The following is a 24,885-nucleotide window of genomic DNA, read 5'->3' as shown; positions in this document are numbered from 1 at the left end:
CCCGAGTGGAGGGTCACCCCTGTGGTTGTATCGCCAGCGCAGCAGTCACATTGCTCCGCCATGCGAGCAGACTGCTTACTAGAAGCGCCGGGAACCTTTCATATTTCCCAGTCAGCGTTTTTGGGCGGGATAATTTTGGCAGCCTTTAAGGATATCGCTGCCTTAATAGAGGATAAAAATAAACGGGGTGGCGCGCAGGGCTATATTGGGCCGGCGTAATCTTGTATTGGGCACCGCGTCGGAGCTAAACGTCTGGCTTTTGCTCCGTTCGATGAGATTAAAGCGCCTCCCAGGTTGATTCCTAAAGACCATTTGTGCTATTTTTAAACAGCAGAGGGAGTCTTTTGAGCCAAGTGTATCTCGAAAAAGGCCAGTTAAAATGATTAAAAGACCGGGGTGTAAATGGCATTACGGAGCTGTCGCTAAGAACGCCTTTGCTGTGCCGTCCATTCGGCTGCCTTGCGTCCTAACGTCATCCTCCATGGACCGGGAAGTAGCCTGCCAGCTAGCTAACATGCACAAATACAAAATCTCACAAAAGTGAGTACACCCCTCACTATGCTGTTGGTTTTAATTTTCATGTCCAAATATTTCAACTTTGTTCCGAAAAAAAAAAAATATTAGGACTTTATTCCCATAACATTGTGTGATGTTATTCCCATAATGTGTTTTTCCCTCTATTTTCCCAAAAATTTATTAAACTTTATTTATTAATTTTCTAATTTTATCCTCATGAGGGTTGTGGGGGTGCTGGAGCCTATCCCAGCTGTCTTTGGGCTCCTCTAGTGACATCTAGTGCCTTGTTATTGCTAATTGGGAAAACCGACACTAAACTGGAGGTGCTCTGCTGTTGTGACTCTCTTGATCAAATACGCAAACTGGTTACGGATAGTGTTGGAAAACATAGGCAAAAGTGTTGTTACCGGTTTTTGAGACTAGCATGGCACCCTGCCCCCATGTCAGTCTCAACAAAAGTCCTATTGTGTGAGTCCAATCAAGATATCAGACTCCCTGATTTGTTTTGTTCTTAAATGAACTCTAAAGAGGCTCACCGTAGAGACTAATATCCCTTATTAACTCAGTGGGAGCTACCAAAGGTCCGGCCTGGTTCACCAGTACTGGCAGAGCGAGTGGCCAGCGTGGGCCCGTGAGGCGAGCGGAACTTAATAATAAAAGGCAACAAATGCACCCAGCTGATTAACGCAGCCCTGTGGCTATTGTAATTATCCCGCTCCACACTCCGCCTGCAGAGGAGCCAAACGAGGAAACAGAACGGATCAGAATTGGGGAGGTTATATTTAGTCCACAATAGTTGTGAAATTTAGGCTTTTATATAATAAAATAAAAAAAAAACACACCAAAAAAATCATGTTTTTGCTCCACAACTCTCCCTATAGTTCAGAAAGTACAGGTAATACCTCATATGTCCATGATTTAGAGGTTCTTGCTCTACGGCTCCCCCTATGGTCACTAAATGTAATTACTTGTAAGCCTATATGGTACAAATAGACAGTGCTTGTATTATTACACAAATTATATATTATGTTCTAACAGCATGTGTTCAAATAAATATAACAAAGAAAATGCTAATAAATGAAGATGTAAAAAATCATTAAATCATGAATTTAAATTGAATCAACTGCAAAAATACATATAATTACTGCACACTATAAATGTGGAAATGTAAAAATTACATTTGAATAATTTTTTTTGAAAAACATTTTGTAAATGTAAAAATAAATGTAAAAACTAACAGAACATTGTAAAGCAAGGACCACCTGTATTTTGATTGCCATGGCAAATATTGTTTATTTATTCAATTTCAAATAGTTTAAAATCTAAGAAAATAAACTAAAAAAAATAATGTAAATAAAATAAAAATAAATACAAATAATTTGAATAGGTTAAGAATAATTTGGTAAAAAATGTTATTATTTTTGTTAGATATTATTATTAAATTATTTTTCAAAGCTCATTTAAATTGAAATGAATTTAAGTCCTATTCCAAACCATTAACCATTTTCTGTCCATCATTTTGAAGAGGGGCGGGGCTTGCATGCCAGAGGGAGGAGACTATTCTGAAATACCTGCAACTCCTCTCTAACTCTTGACCCCAGGTTTTTTTTTTGTGGTTTCCAATGCTCACTGCGAGTCGCCGGGTGTGCTCTGCTTTTCGTCCCGTTTGCATGCATGCCAGCGTCCATGTTGAGAGGTCACAAGGTCGGGGGCCCGTAAAATGAGAGCGACTCATGAATCAGGGCTTTAACGACACTGTACACCCCACGGTATCCCTCAAGCAGACACAATACGTGTCGTTACTCTGCATTGACCCGTCATGATTGATTCCATTGCTGTTAAATATGATGGCCTTAAATCAAGCCTGCATTGGCGTATTAAGAAGTAAAAATGTCCATTTGTGTTTGAGTGTTTGGAAGCCAAAGTGTGTGAGCCTCTTAAAGGGTCGCTGGAAATCTGTTTTGCTTAAATACAGACGTAGTGATTGGATTAGTGTTTCTTGCTTTGGCGATAGCGTGATAGCGGGATTACACGCGGTGGGCTGAATGGATTTCCTGTCAGACGCCACCAAGCCCGCTGTGGAAGCAGAAGAGAGGAGGGGGAGGAGCATCTCACCTCCAGAAAGTGGCAGCAGTGGAGCGGAAAATGACACCCCAACAATGGGCGTTGGGGATTTTCATTCAGACAAATTGAAAACCTGCAAAGTTCCACTTGAATATGGAGTCATACGTCTCTGTTTGCAGTGCACCTCATTAAAAATATCAACATATCCCCTCTATTGATTAGTCCTGGATGTCTTAATCAGATCAGCAGAATAGCCTCCCCTCCATACACGGCCAAGTACATTAATGCCAAAATATTGATCAGAAATGTAATTGAATTCACCGCTGCGTTTTATTAATCGGCCCCCGTGACTCTGATCCAAGGTGACAGCGGAAAGAAAAGCAGAAAATGTCTAATTGTTGGCCGCTTTGCTCCAGTCTGTCCCCAGGCTGCTGATCGGTAACGAGCGCGTGATGGCTTTGGTATTGATCGGGTCCAAAATGTAGGTTGATGAAGCGTTTGGAAGGGGGTGGGAGGGTCGCTTGATGGCGGACGTGGTGTATGTTAGATCCCACACCTTTAGATGTTGGATAAGTATAGAAATAAGTCCTGCAATGATGTGTTGGAAGTGTCTTATCTAGGTTTAGTTGTGCTTTTAATGAGCCCTATTGGAAACACGCTGTTTTGTGTGTTTGTAGCTTTAATGCTAATGAGATGTGTTTGTGCACACCTGTCTCCAGCAATAGTGAGGTGCAATTGGTATTTCACAAATCACCTAATGTGACTGGTGAATTTCAAAAGCCAAAAATGTACCACTTCCACACTGAATGGGAGGAGAATTTTTTTGTTTGTTTTTTTGTTTTTTTTGGGGCCATGGTTGGCTCCATCACCAGTACAGGATGTACCCCGCCTCTCGCCCAAAATCAGCTGGGGTGGGCTCCAGCATACCCACAACCCTAGTGGAGACAAGCGGTAGAAAATGGATGGATGGATGGGCTGACTCCAAGCAGTGTTAAGCTATTGTAACCACCCACTAACATTTCACGTCTCGTCAGCAAACCCCCCCCCCCACACACAAGCTTTGTCAACAAAATTATTTCATGAAGGTAAAAGTAATTGTCCTCCTATTCCATGTGGAAGTGGGTTTTTTTTGTTTAAGTAAAAAGTTTGAGGCTAACTGGTTAGCTGACATGAACTTTAGCTCACAAGCTTGCTTGATAGCTGCCGTCTTGATTCCCTGCAGCAAGAAATTGTGGAAAATGTGTTGTAACATTGAATAATAGGAGTGTAAAGGTCACTATAGGGTTGTTATTTCATGTCTACAAAGCTCATATAGAGCTCATTATTAAAAAACAACATTTAAAAAGTCCTAAACAGGTTTTCTGTGCTCTAACTACACAAATATTCCATTGATTAACATTGAATCTTCTATTGCCAAAATTAATTTAACCGCTATAAACGATGGACAACTATACACTAAGAACACAGTTGGCCTCAAACAGTGTATTAATAACACAACGTGCACCTTATTGAATGTACACATGTACACGCAAAATTTCAACTTTAACCAAAAAGGACACTAACCAGAGCAGACGCTAACTGAGGTAAAAAAAAAAAAAAAAGTGTTCAACTTTGGGAATTTTTTCTTTTATTTGAGGTCTTTTCCATTGAAAATGTGGGCATACTTGCTTTTGATTGGACGTTTGGGGAATGAAACCCTCGTAGCCGACTTAGGCCTCAGCTGTTGTCATTCTTGCCGAAGGACATCAACACTCTTAGTTTCCTCCATGCTGCATCCTTCTGGGAGGGGTGTAGACTTGCTAAATCCACCCTCTCTCCTCCTCTTTCCACTTAGCGGCGTGATGGTGAGCTGCTGTGGGAAGCAGATGGTGTTGCTTTAAAGGAAAGGCTCCTGAAAAGTGCAAAGAGAACACTTTAGCTGCATTAAGCTGGCGCTGAGCCCCGTAAACGGTCTGCTTTAAAGTCTCTGGACGTGCGTCTGACTTGTAAACACCTTTGCAAAGTGTCTGGCTGTGTGTTTGTGCTTCTTGCAGCGCTCACTGGACGCTGCATTCGCCCGCTCAAACACCAACATCCGCCCTCTTCTCTCTCATTGGCCGCAATCTGGACAGCCCTCCTCTGCCAGGACCAATAGCAGATCCGCCATATGCCTCGGAGCCACACCCCCTTGCTCTTATAGAACCCCCCGTGTCTTCAATGAAGACTCAATCCTTCCTCCCCTTCTCCTGCCGTGTGGGCTTCCTCTCTCTCTCTCTCCCTTTCTCTCTTCTTCTACTGCATCCACCCATCTTCACCCTCTCCATCATCTTCCTCTCCTGCAGCCTCGGTGGCTGGCGTTTTCCGGGTCACACGGGGGGAGGGTGGGGTTACCAACACCCCAGGAAGACTTGAGCGACATTTAGTGCAAGATGATGTGGAGACTCGGGAAGTGAGCTACTTCTCATCCAACCTTTTCCAAAAGCTTTTTTTTCCCCCTCCCCAGTCTTTTCTCCTTCAACATCTGGAATGCTTAACGTGGACTGATGGATGTTTCCGAACTGTGCATCCCTGACGCGCTCTGCTACCATAACCAGTAAGTGCATCCTAATTCTAAGCATCCTAAACTAATGCAAAGTAAGCAAATAAGCAGCATATAGTATAGTAGTATACTGGATGTGCTGCATCTACATTATGGGAGGAAAAGGAACTGAAAGTCTGCGGGGAGTCCTGGTGGGACAGTTGCCTCTGCAGCTGTCCCGCTCTGCATCAGGATCCAGGATTAGCGGGACTAACTATCCCCCAACCATCGCACGGTGTCTTCTAGTGCGCATAAATTGCCATGCAATGTTTTGAAATGAAGTAAGAAGTCACTAAGTGGCTCTTCTTTCTCTTACTTTCATCACTCTTAAGAGTAACAGATGCATGTAAATAACAGGAAGCTATAGTATGTGATCCATAGCTGCAGCGTTGCATGCGAAAGGGGGTCTTGTCGCCCAAAGTGTCTGCAAGACCCTTTAGTGGGATCCTCTTACATGGTAATCTCTAGATGGGATTGGGCATCGTTTACTGCGCCTTTCATTAGGAATAGTCTGACTAAAACCCTGCAAAATCCACGCAGACCGGACATGTATTGTTCATTTATGAGTATTTTTTCACATTTTTGTGGTATTTGAAATGGAGTACTTCACACGAGATGTTTGAGAATAAAGTTATTTTAGGCAACTTATTAACTTATATAAGTAATACTTCCAAAACTGTGTTTTTTACTATTTAATAGCACTTTTCTGTGTTTTAATGCATTCAAAATCAAAGGTTTTGAGTTTTGAGCACTAAACTGCTGTCTTCCATGCAATCCACTCATTGGCCAAGGCCATAAAACAGCATTTATACACACCTGTTGCCTTTATTAGAGTGTGCACGGTGGGGGGAAAACACCATATGACAAGCGTAGGTTCAACTCCAACATCATTGCAAAAATAGTCAAGAGTCTGTGTTTGCATACATGTGTACATTCGCCACTTACTCATGCATCATGCATCATGTTGGTCCTTCTCAAATTCCAACGTATTCAAACACCTCTCAGGACGATGCATTGCATCTGCAAACATGAAGTTAATAGAATAACCCAAAGAAAACCTAGCATTACGTTTGCATATCATATAAGTGTACCTAATGTGGGTGGCCATAATAGCTCATTTAAAAAGACACACACGTGTGAATACTTAACTATGAACATATAGTAGGACACACAGCACAAGTAAATGTAGTGTCACCTCCAGTAAAGTACCCTAAATTAGAAGTACTACATGCCTCACAGATGGGAAACTCCAAGTATAAGATGACACAAAGTACACCCAAGTACATAAATGCACAAGATGTTTGATATTAGTTTAGCTTTCTTTCCAAATTGATACGAGATACGCTATTGTGACAAAACGAAATGTAGTAAACACGCAAAATTCATTCAGTAAATTCACATTTTTACATTTATTAAAAAAAAAAATCATCAAAACTCATTTGACATGCACAGAAGCCGTGGATAAACACTGGAATATTCTCATCAATTAATTTATTAGAAATATATTATTTTAAATCAGGTGGTTTTGTTAGTTTTTTTAATATTTAATGTAACATATTTATTTGACATGATATATGATGCAAAGTAAAGATGTGACAGTCTGGCTATCATTTGACTGCCATTCTTGTCCCAAGTAGCCCATAAATCCCATTTGACATAAACAGAAGCCGTTTTCAAAATATTTCTACGTAAACACTGGAATATTCTCAACAATTAATCGTTTATTTTAAGTATATGTATTTTTTTAAATCTGAGTTTTTTTTTCTTTTTATTATACATTTATTTATTAACATTATATATGACGCAAAGATGTGAATTTGCGTCTACTTTTCATTCTCACAAAAGTAGCCCATAAAAACATTTGACATGAACCGAAGCCGCTTCAAAAATATTTCCGCATAAACACTCGAATATTCTCATCAATTGATTTAATTTACATGTTTTAATTATTGTATTGTATATTTTTTAATCAGATGGTGTTTTTTTTTGTCTTTTTAATATAACATTTATTTATTGTTACATTCTATATGAAGTTAAGATGTGACAATCTAGTCATCATTTGACTTTCATTTTTACACCAAGTAGCCCATTAACCCATTTGACATGAACCGGAGCCGTTTTAAAAATATTTCCGCATTGTTATCAGTTCATTTATTTTACATGTTGGACTTATTGTAAATATTTTTTTTGTTTTTCTTGTTTTAATAACACATTTATTATGTATTCATTCCATTACATATACAGTATGATGCAAAGATGTGACAGTTTTGACATCATTTCACTGTCATTCTTGCAAAAAGTAGCCCATAAATGTGTCATTTCATATTTGTGTCGTATTCCCAAAGGGGCCGTCATTGTAAGCCGTAGCAAACACACACACACACACACACACACACACACGATACCAAAGTGTCTGACACACACAGCTGGCCTCTAATATTAGTGGGCTGGTATGACGGTGATATGTCAGTGTGTCTGTCCAGTGAAAGAGCATTTTGTCGTATGACGATATATTCTTGCACCTAGCGTAGTTATCGTACAGCGTATCCTCACCACAGACTAAACACACTCCTTTGCGCCTAAAAAAAAAACGTTTTTCAACTTATGTTACTGTCAGATGTTCATGCATCTAAAAAATGTCACTAATACAGAAAATGTCTTCATTGCACCACATTGTGGATTGAGACGATGAAGCGACAGTGCCTTGCTCAAGGGCACACCCGGCATCCTGCAAAAATCAACTCTTTGGACATTTTCCCTGATGTCACTCTGCAAAGGGTCTGTAGCACGCCGGTCTTGCAGCCGCCAAGAAAGGTCCACTACTTCCTCCCACTGTTACCTCCTTTCAATCAAACACAACTTTATTGATCTCATCAAAAGTTACAGCTGAGGGTACGGCATGTAACGACGAGAAATGGCTTGGCTCTGTTAAATCTAATGTCCTTTTGTTGATCGTATAAAATGTTATATTTATGTTATTATGTTATAATGAAACATGTTGTTATAACAACATGTTTTCTGTATTCCAAAGTCTTTGTTGACCATTCCCTCGACGAGAACACGTTACATACAAAACACTAGATTGTCTTTTTAGATTCGTTATTTATAGGAACGTGTTTACAACCCCAAAGATTATATTGATTGATGTTCCTCACATAACGCAAATCATCAAATAGACAAAACAAAAAATTATAAAATAAGTAAATAAAACTCATATAAGGCCAAAAATAGAATATAATACAATAAAATTTGCATATTGCAATATTGTTTCCTAAAGTGATCCACTTTGTTCATCAAACACAAGTGTAAGGAAAAACAGTATAAAAACTCATAGTAAAGTAAATCAATAATAATACAAATTTCCTTCAATTCAATAAAACTTTATCAATCCTGTAAAATGTTACCTCATGGACAAAAATACAGTCCAGAAAAATAATGTGTAGTATAAAAATAAACAATACTTAACAAACTTACAATACAAAATGAATAATAATGAGAGTTATTATTATAATAATAATTTGTAATAATAAAAATTATGCATAAATTTAAATCCAATTGTATTTTTCTGCCAGCACTCAGCACAACACACTTTTAAACAGTTACACATGCTGACAGTGTTGTATAGCAGCCTCACTGTGTGTGTGTGTGTGTGTGTTAGACGGCATCACACGAGGAATAACTTCATTACATGTCACAACACCCCACCCCACCCCCCCCATATAGATATCTCCTGCAGGCAATGTGTGTGAAGGACTCATGAGGACGTACGGCATGGATGTGGTGGATGGGATGAGGTGTGCAGCCACTGTGCAAGAACACTTAAACACAAAGACCAACTCCTCCTCCTCAATCGGTTTATTTTATCGATCAAGCCACAAACAGGAAGCGGTGCGTATCATCACCGAGGGCCGCCATGTTCCATTTCTGCCGGACGTCTCGAGTCCTCATTTGCATCGCGTCCGCTTGAGATGCAGGCCGTGCGCTAATAGCGTTAGCTTCATGCAAAGTTGGCTCATTTGCACATTTGTTTTCTTTTTTTTTTTTTAAATGGGGGGGGTCTGCGCATGGACAAGAGCGTGATTATCACTGCAATGTTATGACGGCAACGAGGAAGAAGAAGCAGACGTTTGAAGGTTACGTTTCCAGGCGGTAATTGAAATGCAAAATAACAGGAGAGGATCGATGTCCATCTCTGTTTATTTATGAAATCAATATGGTAACTGTCCCTCATGAGACCCCCCCACCACCACCACCTCCTCACTCTTCATTCCCAATGACGGCTTAAGTCGCCGCTCCTTTATTCTCCCCCACCACCACGCTACTGTGTGTCTTTTTAAAAGGCAGTTAGGGGGTGTGTTTGACTTTGCAGGGAGAACAGGACGCCTATGTAGATAGAATGGGGGGTGGGGGGGGGGGTACTCCAGGTGAGGAGACATCATCCATGTGGGAAATCTATGCAGGCATGTCCCCCTCGTGGCGATGACATTGAAGAGGCCGTATGCTGGAAGTCTTGTCTATCTACATTATATCTACATTATATCAGGGGTGTCCAAAGTGCGGCCTGCGGCACTTCCTAAAAATATCATTTCGCAAGAAAACAAAAAACCCTGCAAAAAATGAAAAGTCAGCAGTTGTTTTACTAGAATAACCTCAAAAAAGGAAGAGAAAAAGTTTATAAAATTAGGAAAATGACATCATATTATTATGAGGAGAAGACTTTAGTAATATAAAGTTAAAATATTCAAGTAAACTACTGTTTTATGTTGTAATATGAGAAACAACAAAAATTAAGTTGTCGTTTTTTTACAGGAATAAAGTCAAAATATTAAGTGAAAAATGTTGATAATTTTAGGAGAATTTCATATGTTTATTATTAGGAAAATACTTTAGTAATATAAAGTTAAAATATTAAAGTAAACTATTTTATGTTGTAATATTATGAGAAACAAAAAAAGTTGTAGTTTATTAAAGGAAAAAAGTTTATAATTTAAGGAGAATTACATATATTTATTATGAGGAAAATACTTTAATATAGAGTTAAAATATCAAAGTAAACTACTGTTTTATGTTGTAATATTATAAGAAACAAAAAAAATAAGTTGTGTTTTTTTACAAGGATAAAGTTGATAATATTAGGAGAAGGACATTATTATTATTATGAGGAAAATACTTAAATATAATACTAAAATATTAAACAAAACCACTGTTTTATGCTGTAATATTATAAGAAACAAAAAATAAGTTGTCGTTTTTTAAAGGAATAAAGTGAAAATATTAAGAGAATAAAGTTGATAATATTAGGATAATTACATATGTTTATTATGAGGAAAATACTTTAGTGATACAAAGTTAAAATATCAAAGTAAACTACTGTTATATATATATATTGTAATATTATAAGAAACAAAATAAGTTGAAGATTTTACAGGAATAAAGTGAAAATATTCATAGAAAAAAGTTGATCATTTTAGAAGAATTACATATGTAAAAAATGAGAGGAAAAATTAGGACAGCCCACATTTTCAGTGGTTTGTCATATTTTTTTCCTACTTTTTGCTTGCTTCCCATGCACCCCTGTCGGCCACGTGAAGTCTGTAAATCTACCGAAGGGACAGTACCCCCCCCCCCCCCGCCCCCCATCACCACCCAAACAATGACAGTCTATCATGGAAAGATTAATGAAGTAATTTCATGCATGGCTCCTTGCCGCTGTCCTTCTGAGCTTCCATGTTCAGGCGTGTGTTCAACACCATGATTTACCACACACACGACCCCCCACCTCGCCCCCACCCCTTCGCCCAACAATAATATTGCCCACCATGTGTGGGAAAATGCTTAGTAGTTTATTTCATTTTTATTCATTCTTGACATGTTTACCCTTGCACAGTTCATTGTTATTAAAAAGTCTTCATTCATTCAATACCAAAGATGTAGTATCCCAACAACGTATGTATATGGGGTTTTTTTTCGCAAGAAGCTAAAAATTGATGACTCAACTCCCCACTAATAGATTTTGCTTCAGAGCAATTTTAAGCTATAAAAACGTCCACAAGATGGCGGAAGTGCTTTTGATAAAAAAAAAGAAACACACGACTGAAGGAGGAAGTGGTAGAGTATTAAGGAGTGTAGCGTGCAGAAGATTACGAATTTTAACATACGCACATGCATACACACACACAGTTCACTTCCAATTGTAAAAATTGTAAATATTTGACGGTTTTATATATGTAAAGAACCATTTTGCTAAAATGGCCGGCACAGAAGGTGTTGTCTCTTGGATTCAATGACTTAATAAGATTAAAAAAACCAACAAATTATGCCACTTATCCAGTTTACATTATCCTCTAATTGGAAGCTCAGTTGGACGGATTCCCATTAAAACCTCATAAAACAACTTTCCCAGTTACGCTGTTGCTAATTGTGGAGTGAACTACTTTTTATTAAACACACGCGACAATGTACAATCCCATCGGGAATCCCCATCCACCCCCTCCCCCCCATCCCCGCCTGCAATGATGCATTACAGCACGGCTCCCTCCAAGAAAACAAACCCTGCAATCGACCAAAGCGGCCCCGCTGGTTTAATGCCACTTCCTGCAAATCTTTTATTAACCGCCGCAGCCTGCAGAATGAAGCATGCCATCGTATCGCTCCGTCTATGTTAAAAGCCTGATTAAAAATGCAGGAGGACCCATAAAAGCAGTATTAAAGGGTAAAAAAAAAAGCAAACAGGAAGCTGAGGATCAATAGATGTGATCTGGTCACAAAAGTTCAGGACTTTAACCTGGAAAGGAATATTGGGCCACCATTGAAACCATATTGTAACAATAATAGTCATAATAGAGTACAAATGGTCATAATAGAGGACAGTAAAATTGGATTATCAGGACAGATTTTCAGTTTCAGAATAAATGAATAATAACATTAATAAAGTTATAAAGAGAATAAAGTCAGAATTTTCCAGAACAAAAAGTCAGCTTTTGCATTTTAAGATGTGTCATGAAGCTTAGAAGAAAATAAATTTGAGGCTAACTGGTTAGCTTGCTAGCTTGTTAGGTTGCTAGCGTGCTAGCTAGTGGCTATCTAGAGTCTCTGTACCAACAGGGTGTAAACAAAGAATAATAGGCGTGTAAATGTGACTATAGTGGTGTTATTTCATGTCTATGTGGTTCTTATAATGTTAAAAAACGCATTTAGAAAATCGTAAACAGGTTTTCTATGCTCTAACTACGAAAATATTCAGTTTATTAAATTGAATCACTGAGCCCGATCCGGCCTGGAACCAACTAACTACTACAAACGATGGAAGACTGTAATGAAAAATGTCTTTTTTTCCCTCTATCTTTATTTAGGTCATATTTTGACGATATTCAAGTAATATTCTAACTGGTTTTAGCTAATTTCACATTATGACTTTGGTGCCTTTCTACTGAAATCATTCTCCTCATAAATTAACATTCTTTTAGTTCCAACGCAATTCTCAAGCATCAATCCTGCAAAGGTAAAAAAAACCACACCTGATTAGAAATATGGCGTGTTCTTGTCATTTATCATGTGCAGTTTAAAGCCCCTGTTAAGATGTTGTTATCTCCTCATCCTCCCAAACGCCATGCTTGAATCCGAGTAACTATTGATTAGGTCACATATTACCCACGCTCTCCGGTACGTGAGGCTAACGCTCTCCGTGGCCATTAAAACCCTCTGAAGTTTCATTCCTTTATTTCCTGTTGGCAGTCGACCAATTGCATTGTTTGTGAGATGTATTGTATGGGATTGGGGGCGGGCGCCGTCATTAGTTGGCGTTTTTCTCAGGCAGAAGTAAGTGAGTGCAGTATATCACATCGTATAGCGTAACGCGTTAATGCTGGTGTCGGTACCGTCGTCTATCAATCCCGGGCGCTCCCATCACGGCTGATGAATTTCCTGCAAAGAGATGACGTCATGATGGCGCTTGCTACAGCTTGTCACGCCTCATCCACAGTGTTATTTACATAAATATGAACTGTTTATTTTGGACTTCTTTCTAAAATTACATAAATAGCCAGGAATTTTAAACAGGCAGGAAGAGGGTTCACTCTGTGCATTGGTTTCAGCACCTTGGTGCAGTTTTCCATAGAACAACGGCATAAACGGAGTGAGCCCTTTTGTCAGTCATATAGTCTCTTTGTTTTAGTATCTTTGTTTATCGTATTAGAAATGAAATGAGTAGATTGCAATATATTGTCATGTTTTTTTTCATTGTACATTTCTTAAAAGTAATGAGAAAATCTGGTCACATAAGTTCAAGAATATGAGTAATTAATTTTGACCCTATAAAATGTCTTATTGTGTCCAGGCTGCTGACTAGAATGCCCTCTGAGGACCGACACCTGTCCTCCAGCTGTGGTTCCTACGTCAAAACCGAGCCCTCCAGTCCATCGTCCTCGCTAGTGGACACCGGCAGTCACCACAGTCCCAGCGGCAACTCGGACGCCAGCGGCGGCTACATCAACGGCGGCGGCAGCGTACGCTCACACGTCCTGGACTCGCCGCCCATGTTCAACCCGAGCATCCACGGCGGTGGGGCCGCCTGTTTACGCCGCTACGACGACTGCTCCGGCGGACTGGCGGACGAGTCGCCCATCAAGTGCGAGTACATGCTCAACGCTATTCCCAAGAGGCTTTGTCTGGTGTGCGGCGACATCGCGTCAGGGTACCACTACGGCGTGGCCTCCTGTGAAGCCTGCAAGGCCTTTTTCAAAAGGACGATACAAGGTAGGTCACACCTCATATTATATGTACACCCTGGACTGGTAGCCAGCCAATCACAGGGCACATAGAGACAAACAACCATTCACACTCACATTCATACGTATGGACAATTTGGAGTCACCAATTAACCTAGCATGTTTTTGGAATGTGGGAGGAAACCGGAGTACCCGGAGAAATCCCACGCATGCACGGGGAGAACATGCAAACTCCACACAGAGATGGCCGAGGGTGGAATTGAACCCTGGTCACCTAGCTGTGAGGTCTGCGCACTAACCACTCGACCGCCGTGCCGCCAAGTGCAATGTAGACAGGTTAAATTTAATTTATACTACGTTGCACTCTGTGTGTATGCTACCAGCCCCGCTTCCACCCACCAAGACAAAGAGACTCTGCAACTGACAAAAAGGCTCACTCCGTTCATGCAGTTGTTCTATAGAACAAACGTGCCTGAAACCAATGCGTGTTCGGAGGCGGGAGACGAGGAAAACAGACAAAATGATCCAGTTCATTCCTTCATTTATTTATTTATCGTCCCAGGCCTTAGAGCATAGAAAGGGCTCTAATAATGTAAAAAAAACATATTTAAAATGTTTTCTCTGCTGTAACTATGAAAATATTCCATTCATTTATGGTGATCAGGTCTGAAACTAACTAACCGCTAAACTGTATACTGTATAACAATTTTGTGATATCTTTTGAGCTTATATTTAATTATAATTTGTTGTTGGAAAAGTTGGTTGCCATGGCTACCAAAGAAGCACCATTGACTGAATTGTTGACCCCTAGACGGCAAACACAATCAGACTGTAAATAGTGCTCCATGACTTTTGTGTCCTCTTCGTCTTCCTCTCCTCTGTGGAGGACAAAATGGACCTAATGTGTCTGTCATTTGTCCCGAGCTGTGGGAGTTTCAGTCAATAACAATCAGTGTTGGGTGACTGTAATTAAGAAGCCGGCGTTCCATCGGCGGAAAGTCAAGAAAGGGGGCGAGCAAGGTGGGGACGGCGGTCTCTTTGGGGACGGTGAAGGGGGGCTCCCGAGTAGGTGGGGGTCCAATTAGAAAACTGGTCCTGGTGTTGTCGGAGAGGAGGGAGGGGAAAAAAAGTGGAGAAGGGACGCGGAGGAGTCCTCTAAATAAAAGGGACAAGGGACGTTGGTCACTCGCTGAAAGGAGACGCTGCTTTAATGGAATGGTAATCAGGGAGTATGGAGGGGGGGGGGGGTCCCGGCCTCGCTAAAGGAGGGGGACAAGGAGAGGTCCAGCCTGAGTGGAGATGAGCGCGTGGATAATAGCATGGCATAATAATATATCAACATTTAGAGGGAAAATAAGAGAGGTTAAGGGAGGATATTAGAGTGGCTGAAATGTCCTTTGAGGAATAAAGGTGGACACAAGACCTGATTAACTAAGAGGCTCCATGCCGCTCCCTTTTAAAGGTACGCCATTTAAGACTATTCTGGAAACTCAATGCAGAACTCCCCCCCCTCACCCACCCACCTTCCTATCACACACACGTCTAAAATGTTTTCTTTTATAACCATAAAATGATTGAGTCAATGTGACCTTTTGCAAAAGGATGAATGTTATTTGAAATACTTTACACTGTGTAGACGCTATCAACCTCTAATATGACCTTTTCCAGAAGGAATTACTGTATTAAATTAGAAAACACGGGTAAAAAAAAAAAAAAGGCAAATGAAATCATATGACTTATTATAATTATTGAGGCTTGAGAAAAAACAAATACGTAAAGGCTTGTGTATTAATATTTTGACATACACACCAGCTTATCATGTCGTTTCGCATGAAATAATAATTTCTAAAGAAGGGAATTGATTTAGTTTAATGGGAGAAAAAGTACTCTTTCTACAATACAATATTTTGTTTTTATAATGAAATAAATCATCAAAAAAATTACATTGAAAGGTATTTTTCACAATAATATTAAAATGTAATTAAACTCTTTGTAAATATGTCAGAAAAAAATATTGTATTAAAAAAATGTGTGTTAGCCTATATTTGAAACACTTTTTTCTCACTTATGTAACTTTATTTAACCTTTATAGGGACTCCTTTTAATATGTAGAAATTATGGCATTAAGCTAAAATATGTCCTTAATTTTCATTAATATATAATTATTTAAAAAATGTTTTATTATGAAAAATACTTCAAAATATACAGTTGCACTCGATTGATTCAACACACTTTTATTGTCAACGTTTATGACCCAGCAGCAATTACTATAAAAGAAAAAAAATGTAATAGCTCCAGATGTGTAATATTAATTATTTACATAAATGGACCATCTATTTAAAGTTTGCATTTTGGAAATAAATGCGATTAACAGAGGCTGACTTAAATTGAAGTGCAGTCTGCCCATTCTTGTTTGTACTGCCTGACAGTGGACCAAATATGGTTCCTTGCCCCTAAAAGGTAACCTTCCAAGACAACAAGCTGCACCATACAGCAATATGAAGTCTAACAATGTGTTTGCAGCGTACATAAACCCAGCCTGCAAGCGGCGTACACTTTTATCTGCCAACATCCTGGCTCCGTGCCCCGGACCCTGGGCCCCCTTCTCCTAGCATGTGACCCCGCTGGCACCGTCCATGCCAGGGATCCTGACAAATGTTGGCACCTTCTCCTTGACTAACAGTGGGGGGGTTGACTGACTGTGTGTGTGGAGCTGGGGGGGCAGTTTTGGCAGCTCTGCAAGCACCAACACCTGGTTTGCTGTTTTTAGCTACCATTAATACATCTCGGGCTCACGGGACATTGTGTAAACATTCAATCAAGGGATTTGGAGGACTGTCATTGGATTCTGCAGCTAATGATCCAAAAAAAGCCAGACGGCAGATCCTTGGATGCATTTCCATAGAAGGCCGCTAACAGTTTTTCGGTCGTCGCATTATGCAGAGTGCGTCTAACCGCAAAGTCCTTGTGTTGCACGGAGAGGGCAGCCTTCCCATCATCCTTTAGGAGGGATGGGCTGGAAAAGGGGTCGACGACGTAATGAAGCCAATTTATCCGTGAATCACAATGGGGGTTGGACTCCGAGGCGGGGCGGCACACGTCCCGTCAAAGTGCCACTAAAGCCTCCTCTCCTTCAGGAGTGTCGCAAAGGGGTCACCTTTGAGCGGCATAATGTAAAAGCCTGCCTCTACACTGTGATACACCTCCAATACATACTCTACTGTACTTTTACCTTGTTTGTTTTTTGTGCAGGTAATATCGAGTACAGCTGCCCGGCGACTAACGAATGCGAGATCACCAAAAGGAGACGCAAGTCCTGCCAGGCGTGTCGCTTCATGAAATGTCTGAAAGTTGGCATGTTGAAAGAAGGTGAGCACTTATTCGCCACTGATTTTTATTTTATTTACTTTTATTCCGATGTGTAATATGCATTTGGAACAGTACAAAAAAATGGTATCTCTACACATATGTTGGATAGCAGGCCACTTCCTGTATCACAGGGGATGATTATTATTATTACTGATTCTGACGTTCACCTTTGTCTCAAAGTTCAAAATGATAACATGAATTTCTCGAATAATAGTGGCGGAAAAACTGGTAGCGTCATTGATTGGTTCCAGAAGGTCCTTTATAAAACAGCATAGACTAGCATACGTTGTGTTTCCGAGCTGATATGCTGGTCTTGAGACCAGCTACCAGTATACCAGCACGAGAACACAACGTATGCTGGTCATAGTGGTCATGCTGGTAGCTGGTCTATGCTGGTATTTTCAGCAGGCACATGAAGTAACCATTCACACAGGAGCTGCTGTCGGCCACTCTCTACACCCCAAACCTGCTGCTAGCACTCAGCTCTCAGCTAACAGTCAACTTCCCAAACAGTTGGGAAAAAATTGTGGAGTGACATTTGATGTCGTCGGGCTGTAAGTTAGGACGTCGGCTACTTCCTGGTTCCGTTTAAATGACACGGTCAGGATTCTGGGATTGTTTTTTCTGGGATCCAGGGGCACTCATATTGTGACTCAAAAGGCAAAAATGATGTTTTTGCACCACATTAAATGAGCTTTTCTTCCCGCCATAAAGCTTCACGTAAACTGTTTGTGTAGTTTTTGTGTAATCCTGCTAACAACCCAACATCAGCGATCAAAACAATACCATCTGCTTCCGTAGACGTAAAAAGCAATAGTTCCGTTAGTACGGACTTTACCTTCTTCACGAGGACCGAATGGCGCTGACCTGGGGGCGACCCCGATGACATCATCCCACAAGACAAGCCTGACGGTGTGCGTGTGTGTGCAAGAAGCCGTCGAGCTGGATGAAGTGTAACCGTACTCTGCAGGAGTGCACCCCCGCGGGGATGTCTCCCCCATCAACCCACCTCACCTCCTTTATCTCTCTGGGACTGTGGGTGTCTCTCCACCGCTATCTTCTCTCTCTCCGGCTTGCCGTATTGATCCACTAAATGCTTTCTGAACATCCAACTTCACTTCCTGCATGCGTTGTTGAGACCTTTGGGAGTCTGAGGGGAAAACCGAGACAATTTCCTCCTTTTTTTTCCTACAGTCTTTATGCAATCAGATGTCAAAAACGCGTAACGCTCACCTTGCTGAGTTACAACTCCTTAGTTGTGTGTCAATCTTGTCTTATTCACGCTGTTGTGTTTTAGCATTTGTGCTAAAAGTTGAATGCTCACTGAACTTTTTAGCATAATCAACGCGTACGCGTCTCTGTTATGATGACAGACAGCAACACAGTGTTGCTCCATGCAATCACACACACTGTCTGATGCTCTTTTAAGACTTTAATCTGACCTCAACGCATCAACAGCAACACTATTTATGCATCTCCAAACTCCCAAACACGTCTCTGGGCCCTTCAGCCTCAGAACGACGCTTCCTCATTGTCACTAGACAACCGCAAGATGCATTCAGGGACACTCTGAACATCACAGCGTCTTTATTATGCGTGTACATAATAGGCTGCACGGTGATCGAGTGGTTAGCGCGCAGATCTCACAGCTAGGAGTTTGCATGTTCTCCCCGTGCATGCGTGGGTTTTCTCCGGGTACTCCGGTTTCCTCCCACATTCCAAAAACATGCTAGGTTAATTGGCGACTCCAAATTGTCCATAGGTATGAATGTGAGTGTGAATGGTTGTTTGTCTATATGTGCCCTGTGATTGGCTGGCCACCAGTCCAGGGTGGACCCCGCCTCTCGCCCGAAGACAGCTGGGATAGGCTCCAGCACCCCCGCGACCCTCGTGAGGATAAGCGGTAGAAAATGAATGAATGAATGTGGTCCAAATAAACAGAAAGACAAAGAATTGGATATTTTTGTCACTCACTTTGTGACTCTTAAGGTGAATTTGCTGCATTTAAGTGTGCCACAAATCCCAGAATCCCGTAGTGTCTTTGAATGCAGCCCCTCGGTTGCACACAGTTAAAGTGTGATTCAAAGCATATGGAGCAGACAAAAAGTATACTACAGGAACATGTAAAAATATTCGCATAAGTGAGGGTAAAAAAGGAAAAAAATTATAAAAATGAAATTGAGTACATTTAAAGAAAAAGAAAATATTCTGAAAATGTATGTAAGAATTTAAGTAGGACCTGGGAAAATGTTCTGTATTCTATTTGAAGTAAAAAAAAAATGTTAAAAAAGGAAAGGAAGCTTAGCCAATATGCTTCATTGTGATGGCACTATGGGCCAACAATATGGCCTCAGTGATGGCCAATAAAAGGTCAGCCAGTCAGTGGAAAAAGACGGTAATTACAACCCACGGAAGGTATGGTGTCACCGCTGCCAGGAGTCTAATAGTAGCACTAATAGTGCCTTAGCATGACTGTGCACTGGTACATATTGCAAGCATTTCTAGCTTCTCTTTACTTGATAGCTGTAGCTGTTGCGTAACAACTATTTATTTGCTGTAGCCTTCATTTTATTTATGGACTATTCTCTTTCTATCCTCTTTAAATATCAGATGAAAGCCTTGGTCCTCCTTTCATAGAATTATTCACATACAGACTTTTTATTTTAATTATTTTTTAATTGTTTTGTAGTAATTTTTATGCATTTTCAATAATTCTTCCATTGTTTTGTATTAAATGCGCAATTTATTTGTGTATGTTGTTCGCACTATTGTGTTAGCACGTTAAATATCCCACTTTCACAGGCCGGCTGCTGATTTCCGTGTTTTCCGAGGCATAGTTGGGTGTGTTTTGAGCGATTCTCTTGTGTCGCGTTGGACTATTTTGTGCTGTCCCATCAGAGGCAGCCATCGGCTCTTGAGCGAACGTGCGATGGCGGGATCGCGTTACAAGCCTTATTTTCCTGCAAAGATTTGCGATATCCGATATCACTGACTGTCAGGTGGCCTTGCCGATCAATAGGATTATATCAGACAGCAATCTATACATTGAGATGACGTCATCACAACGCATAGCTGCTGCTAAGATCTTTAAGGCTGCACATGTCAATAAAGTTATTGAATTTGAAAGGGAACCCGGGGTCAGGTGGTCCTATCCTCAACACAGTCAGCCAATATGTTTGTGCCCCCGCCTGCTAAGCTCTACTGGGCTTTATGATCAGATCATAACATTGGCACTCCTATTTCACCCGACAAACATTCTCCATGTTCCTTCACCCCGGTAACCCCCCCCCCCCCCCCCCCCCCCCGTCCCCAAACAGACACACACATACACACCCTCCATCCATATTTTGGCAGCTACTCTTCATGAAGGGACCGCCACCATAAAACATGGCCGCTTTTAAGATGATCTGACCATCCTGACCCCTGTGTGTCGCTAACACTAGGTCTCTTTTTATGTTGCCCACCGCCACTTTCTCTCTGAGGGTCTGGGTGGGTGCATGGGGGTCCGAGTTGTGGAATGTGGCACTGACGAGGGAGGGTTTCATCCAGCTGTCTTGTTGTGGTCACATTTCTCAGTACTGTTCCGTATCACATGAGGAGGAGATAATCCCCACACTGCTTGGATCGGGGGCCGGGGCGGTTCAAGTTAGGGACTGAGCTGAGGAGTTCACATGCTAACAGTGCTTGTCTTGAAATTGGTATTGTCTTATTATTGTGGCTGAAGAGGATAATCAACTAATATGATAAACATGAACGGTACATGTCTTGAAATGAACATTATCCTATTATTGTGGCTAGAGAGGCTACATTAATGAAAGGAAATGCTAAATGCTAACAGTGCAAATCATACAATGAACATTCTCTTATTACTAAAAGGCTAATCCAATTAATATCCAATTGATAAACACTAACTTCATGTGTCTTGAAATGAGAGAGGCTACATTAATGAATGGATATGCTAAATGCTAACAGTAAACTTCATATAATCGACATTGTTTTCCAAAGCAGCGAAAGAATACACATGCTGAACGCTAACAGTACATGTGAACAGTACAAATAAACATCTGATATTGAGGCTAAAGAGTCTAAGCTAATGAATGTTCAAGCTAAGCGCTAACAGAACACATCTTAAACGAACATTTTCTTATTTCATTTGGCAATAAGAGATAAGCTCTTAAGAAAATACGTTAAAAGCTAATAGTACATGTCATGAAATTTAATATTGTCTCATTACAGCATTACGGCTAAAGCGGCTAAGCTAATGAATGCATAATAGTAAATGCTAACAGTACACGTCTTAAAACTAACATTGTCTTATTTCATTTGGCAATAGGAGATAAGCTCTTAAGAAAATATGTTAAAAGCTAATAGTACATGTCTCCAAATGAACAGTGTGTGATTATTGAGGCTAAACTCAGGTGCAAGCTAGCAGAACTTTCCTTGAAATTTAATATTGTCTCATTACAGCATTATGGCTAAAGATGCTAAGCTAATGCATGCATAATGGTAAATGCTAACAGTACATGTCTTGAAGTTAATATGGTAACAATGCTAACACAACAGTGTCCTGGCTGGTCCACCGATATTCCAGATTGTGGCTAGAAGATACGTAGATGCTAGCCTGCATGCTACAGCTTTAAAGGAGACAAACAGCAGCACCATCTCTCTGGGCTTCTCCGCTGCCTAACCGACTAATTAAATCCACACATGTTTCCAAAGAAGAAGAAGTCTATTTGCGAGCCTTATTGATTACTTTAAGATGTACAAATGTAGCGGCCTGTTAGGAGAGGAGGTGGTGGCAGGCTTTTGGGGGGAGGGGGCTCTCTGGATTTAGCTTCAATCTGCCAGGCCTAAAATGATCTCACTGTGTTTGCTGGGAAGAACGAGCTCCCCCGTGGGCGCGCCGGGTAATTAGGTTAGTGGATAGTCGGTGTCAGGAAATTGAAAAGACCATCCTAATCAGATTCTTTTGTTTCCTGGGGAATCAAAGGAATTTATACGAGTCGCGCGACTGAATTCCACTTGACCGTCTTTAAGTCTGTTTGCTCAACAGCCAACTTTTAATGCCAGAGGACGTAAGGCGCATCTGATGTGGTCAGCTTTGGATACTAACTACATTTACGACGCTACAGATATAATATTTCTGGGGGCCTTTTGCGACTTTTTTATTGGCCCGCGCCCAGTCTGAAAATATGATTTGACAACTTAAAAAAATCTGCAAAAATTTAAAAATGCACTGTAATTTTACAATGATAAGTGAAACTATTAAGACAAAACACTTGTAATCTTACGTGGTAAAGTTGTCATTTTCCAAGAATAACATCAGAATATTATGAGGAAGCATAAAGTTGAAATGTGGAAGAAAAGGGATGTTTTTTTTTACAGTGATACAACAATAAAATTAGTCATGTTTGGAAAATGAGGTTGCGGAAAAAGTTCTAATTATATGAGAATAAAGTCAAAATATTGTGTGAATAAAGTCATAGTCACAAGAACAAAATTTACCAGAGGAAATTTGCAACAGAAATGGTAAAACCTGGTGCAATTTTACAAGAATAAAGTCAAAAAAATTGCAGTTTTAGTAGAATTGAGTTGAAATATTATGAATATTTTTTTAAAGTCCTAATATTATGAAAAAAATTATACAGTTGTTATATTTGGGAAATGAGGTTGCAGAAAAAATTCTAATGATATGAGAATGAAGTCAGAATATTATGGCAATAAAATCATAATTACAAGAAGAAAATGTAGAAGATAAAATTTTAAATGGTTGGAAAATTTGAAAAAAGTAACAGCAGAAATAGAAAAAAAGCTGTAATTTTATGAGAATAAATTGATATAATGTTGAGAGAAAAAAGCTGCAGTTTTACGAGTATAAACTAAATATTTTTGTGTATATGCGTGTAACAAATTTGACCATCCCTGCAGTTATCCTGTATTGGTACCATTGACTTTACTTTATATGTTGACCATTTTTACCCAAGTTAATTTTTTAGCTAATTTATTTAGCTAATATAAATTAATAAATTAAATAATACTTTTTAAAAGTCTTACTGTGACCAATGTCCCAATGAGACCAATATTGTTTTCTTATATACTTTTTAAAATGATTTAGCTGACGACATCATCACTGTAATATGTATTACATTTATTTACATTTTTTTCAAGATAAACAGGATATATATTTTACAGGTGTTCGTCTGGACCGAGTGAGAGGGGGACGGCAGAAGTACAAACGGCGGATGGACGCGGAGAATGGTGCCTACCTCGGCCTCACCATCCCACCCCCAGCCAAAAAGCCTTGTATGTTATTTTAGTTTATTTTTCATATACGATGTATTCATTGTATTATTTTTTTATTTATATATAATTTTCTATATTTTATTTTTTCATTTTATCATGTTTTTTATTATATTATATATTTTTATTAGATTTTATTCTCCACCTCAGTAATACAGTGTAGGGCACCCCCTCCATACACATCATAATGATCATAATGAAAGTGTATTGTAAAGTATTTTATTGTATTATCGTCATCCATTTCCATTCGTCTCCTCCACTCAGTGACCAAGATCGTGTCCCATCTTTTGGTGGTGGAGCCCGAGAAGATCTACGCAATGCCCGACCCCACCATGCCCGACAGCGACATCAAGGCTTTGACCACGCTGTGTGACTTGGCCGACCGCGAGCTTGTGGTCATCATCGGCTGGGCTAAACATATCCCAGGTTGGTGTGAGGAAACGCAGCATTAGGAATCATCCATTCTCATCATCATCAATGGAACCTTTTTGGCACCCTTGCATCCTATCTACTAATAAGTAGGGCGTCAAAGTTAACATTTTTTTACACTTTCTTGCTTCCTGTGTAAAAGACACAGACATCTAAATACTGGATCTACTACCAGTATACCTCCAATTCGCCAATTTCGTGGGATCTGTGTGTGAAGGAAGATAAACATATCGTGCTTCGCTTCTGATCTTGTTGGGTTCTGTGTAAAAGGCACAGGTGTATAAATACTGGATGAACTAGTAGAATGCTATATATCTCATGTTTCAATTGTGTGAAAGAAGCCAGTCATGACAAGTTCTCTTCCTGTAACTGTGTCAAATATCCCGTTCTGTGTAAAAAGCACAGGTGGAATTTCGTAGCATGCTAGCATTTTTTTTTTTTTTTTCAAAAAGCAGAAATGACAGTGTGGATTGTACACAGGATAATTATTATCTGCTCCTGATCTGCACCTCAAGAAAAAAGCTAGTCCCATATTCTAAAATCTAATCAATACAGAGCAGCTGAAACCTTTTGATTTGGCCGGGCGGGGGCGGGAGAGGCGAGGGCTTGGCTCCGCCCCCATGTCAATGTATTCCATTTCAATCCCAGACTTAAAGAAAGCAATCCTCTTTCTTACTTAAGGAGACTACACGGAGCCCGAGGTAAAATTGATTTATTCAGGGAAGGGGGGTGTGGGGGGGGGGGTGCTGGATTTGCTCCCAATCCATGTTGACGAATTCTTTAAATAAGACTCTGTTATGCAAATGTTCATCAGTTCAAACAGATGCTGGAGACTTTTTTTTTGTGAAATAAAACACATGTTGGACTCGGAGCAGATGCTGCTCATTGATCCAATCAATCACAGCCAATCAGCTCATTAGGTGG

General features: G+C 40.1%; 1 protein-coding gene across 4 annotated transcripts in view; it reads left to right on the top strand.

The window, feature by feature from the left end:
* esrrgb (estrogen-related receptor gamma b) overlaps positions 1 to 24,885 on the top strand; it is a 67,449-nt gene that overhangs the window by 33,238 nt on the left and 9,326 nt on the right. The window contains exons 1-6 of one of the 4 annotated variants that reach the window (XM_058056917.1): positions 11,893 to 12,449; positions 12,604 to 12,638; positions 13,473 to 13,891; positions 17,116 to 17,232; positions 23,425 to 23,535; positions 23,797 to 23,958. In XM_058056917.1, the coding sequence (XP_057912900.1) occupies positions 13,486 to 13,891; positions 17,116 to 17,232; positions 23,425 to 23,535; positions 23,797 to 23,958 (796 nt within the window). In that variant the 5' untranslated portion in view covers positions 11,893 to 12,449; positions 12,604 to 12,638; positions 13,473 to 13,485. Of the gene's footprint in view, positions 1 to 4,613; positions 5,153 to 11,892; positions 12,450 to 12,603; positions 12,639 to 13,472; positions 13,892 to 17,115; positions 17,233 to 23,424; positions 23,536 to 23,796; positions 23,959 to 24,885 lie in introns of those variants that run through there. The other 3 variants (XM_058056915.1, XM_058056918.1, XM_058056914.1) reach the window with 3 other exon arrangements.

The sequence above is a fragment of the Doryrhamphus excisus genome, chromosome 19, assembly GCF_030265055.1.
Source record: "Doryrhamphus excisus isolate RoL2022-K1 chromosome 19, RoL_Dexc_1.0, whole genome shotgun sequence".
NCBI lineage: Eukaryota > Metazoa > Chordata > Actinopteri > Syngnathiformes > Syngnathidae > Doryrhamphus > Doryrhamphus excisus.
This window is presented reverse-complemented; position numbering and strand designations above follow the sequence as displayed.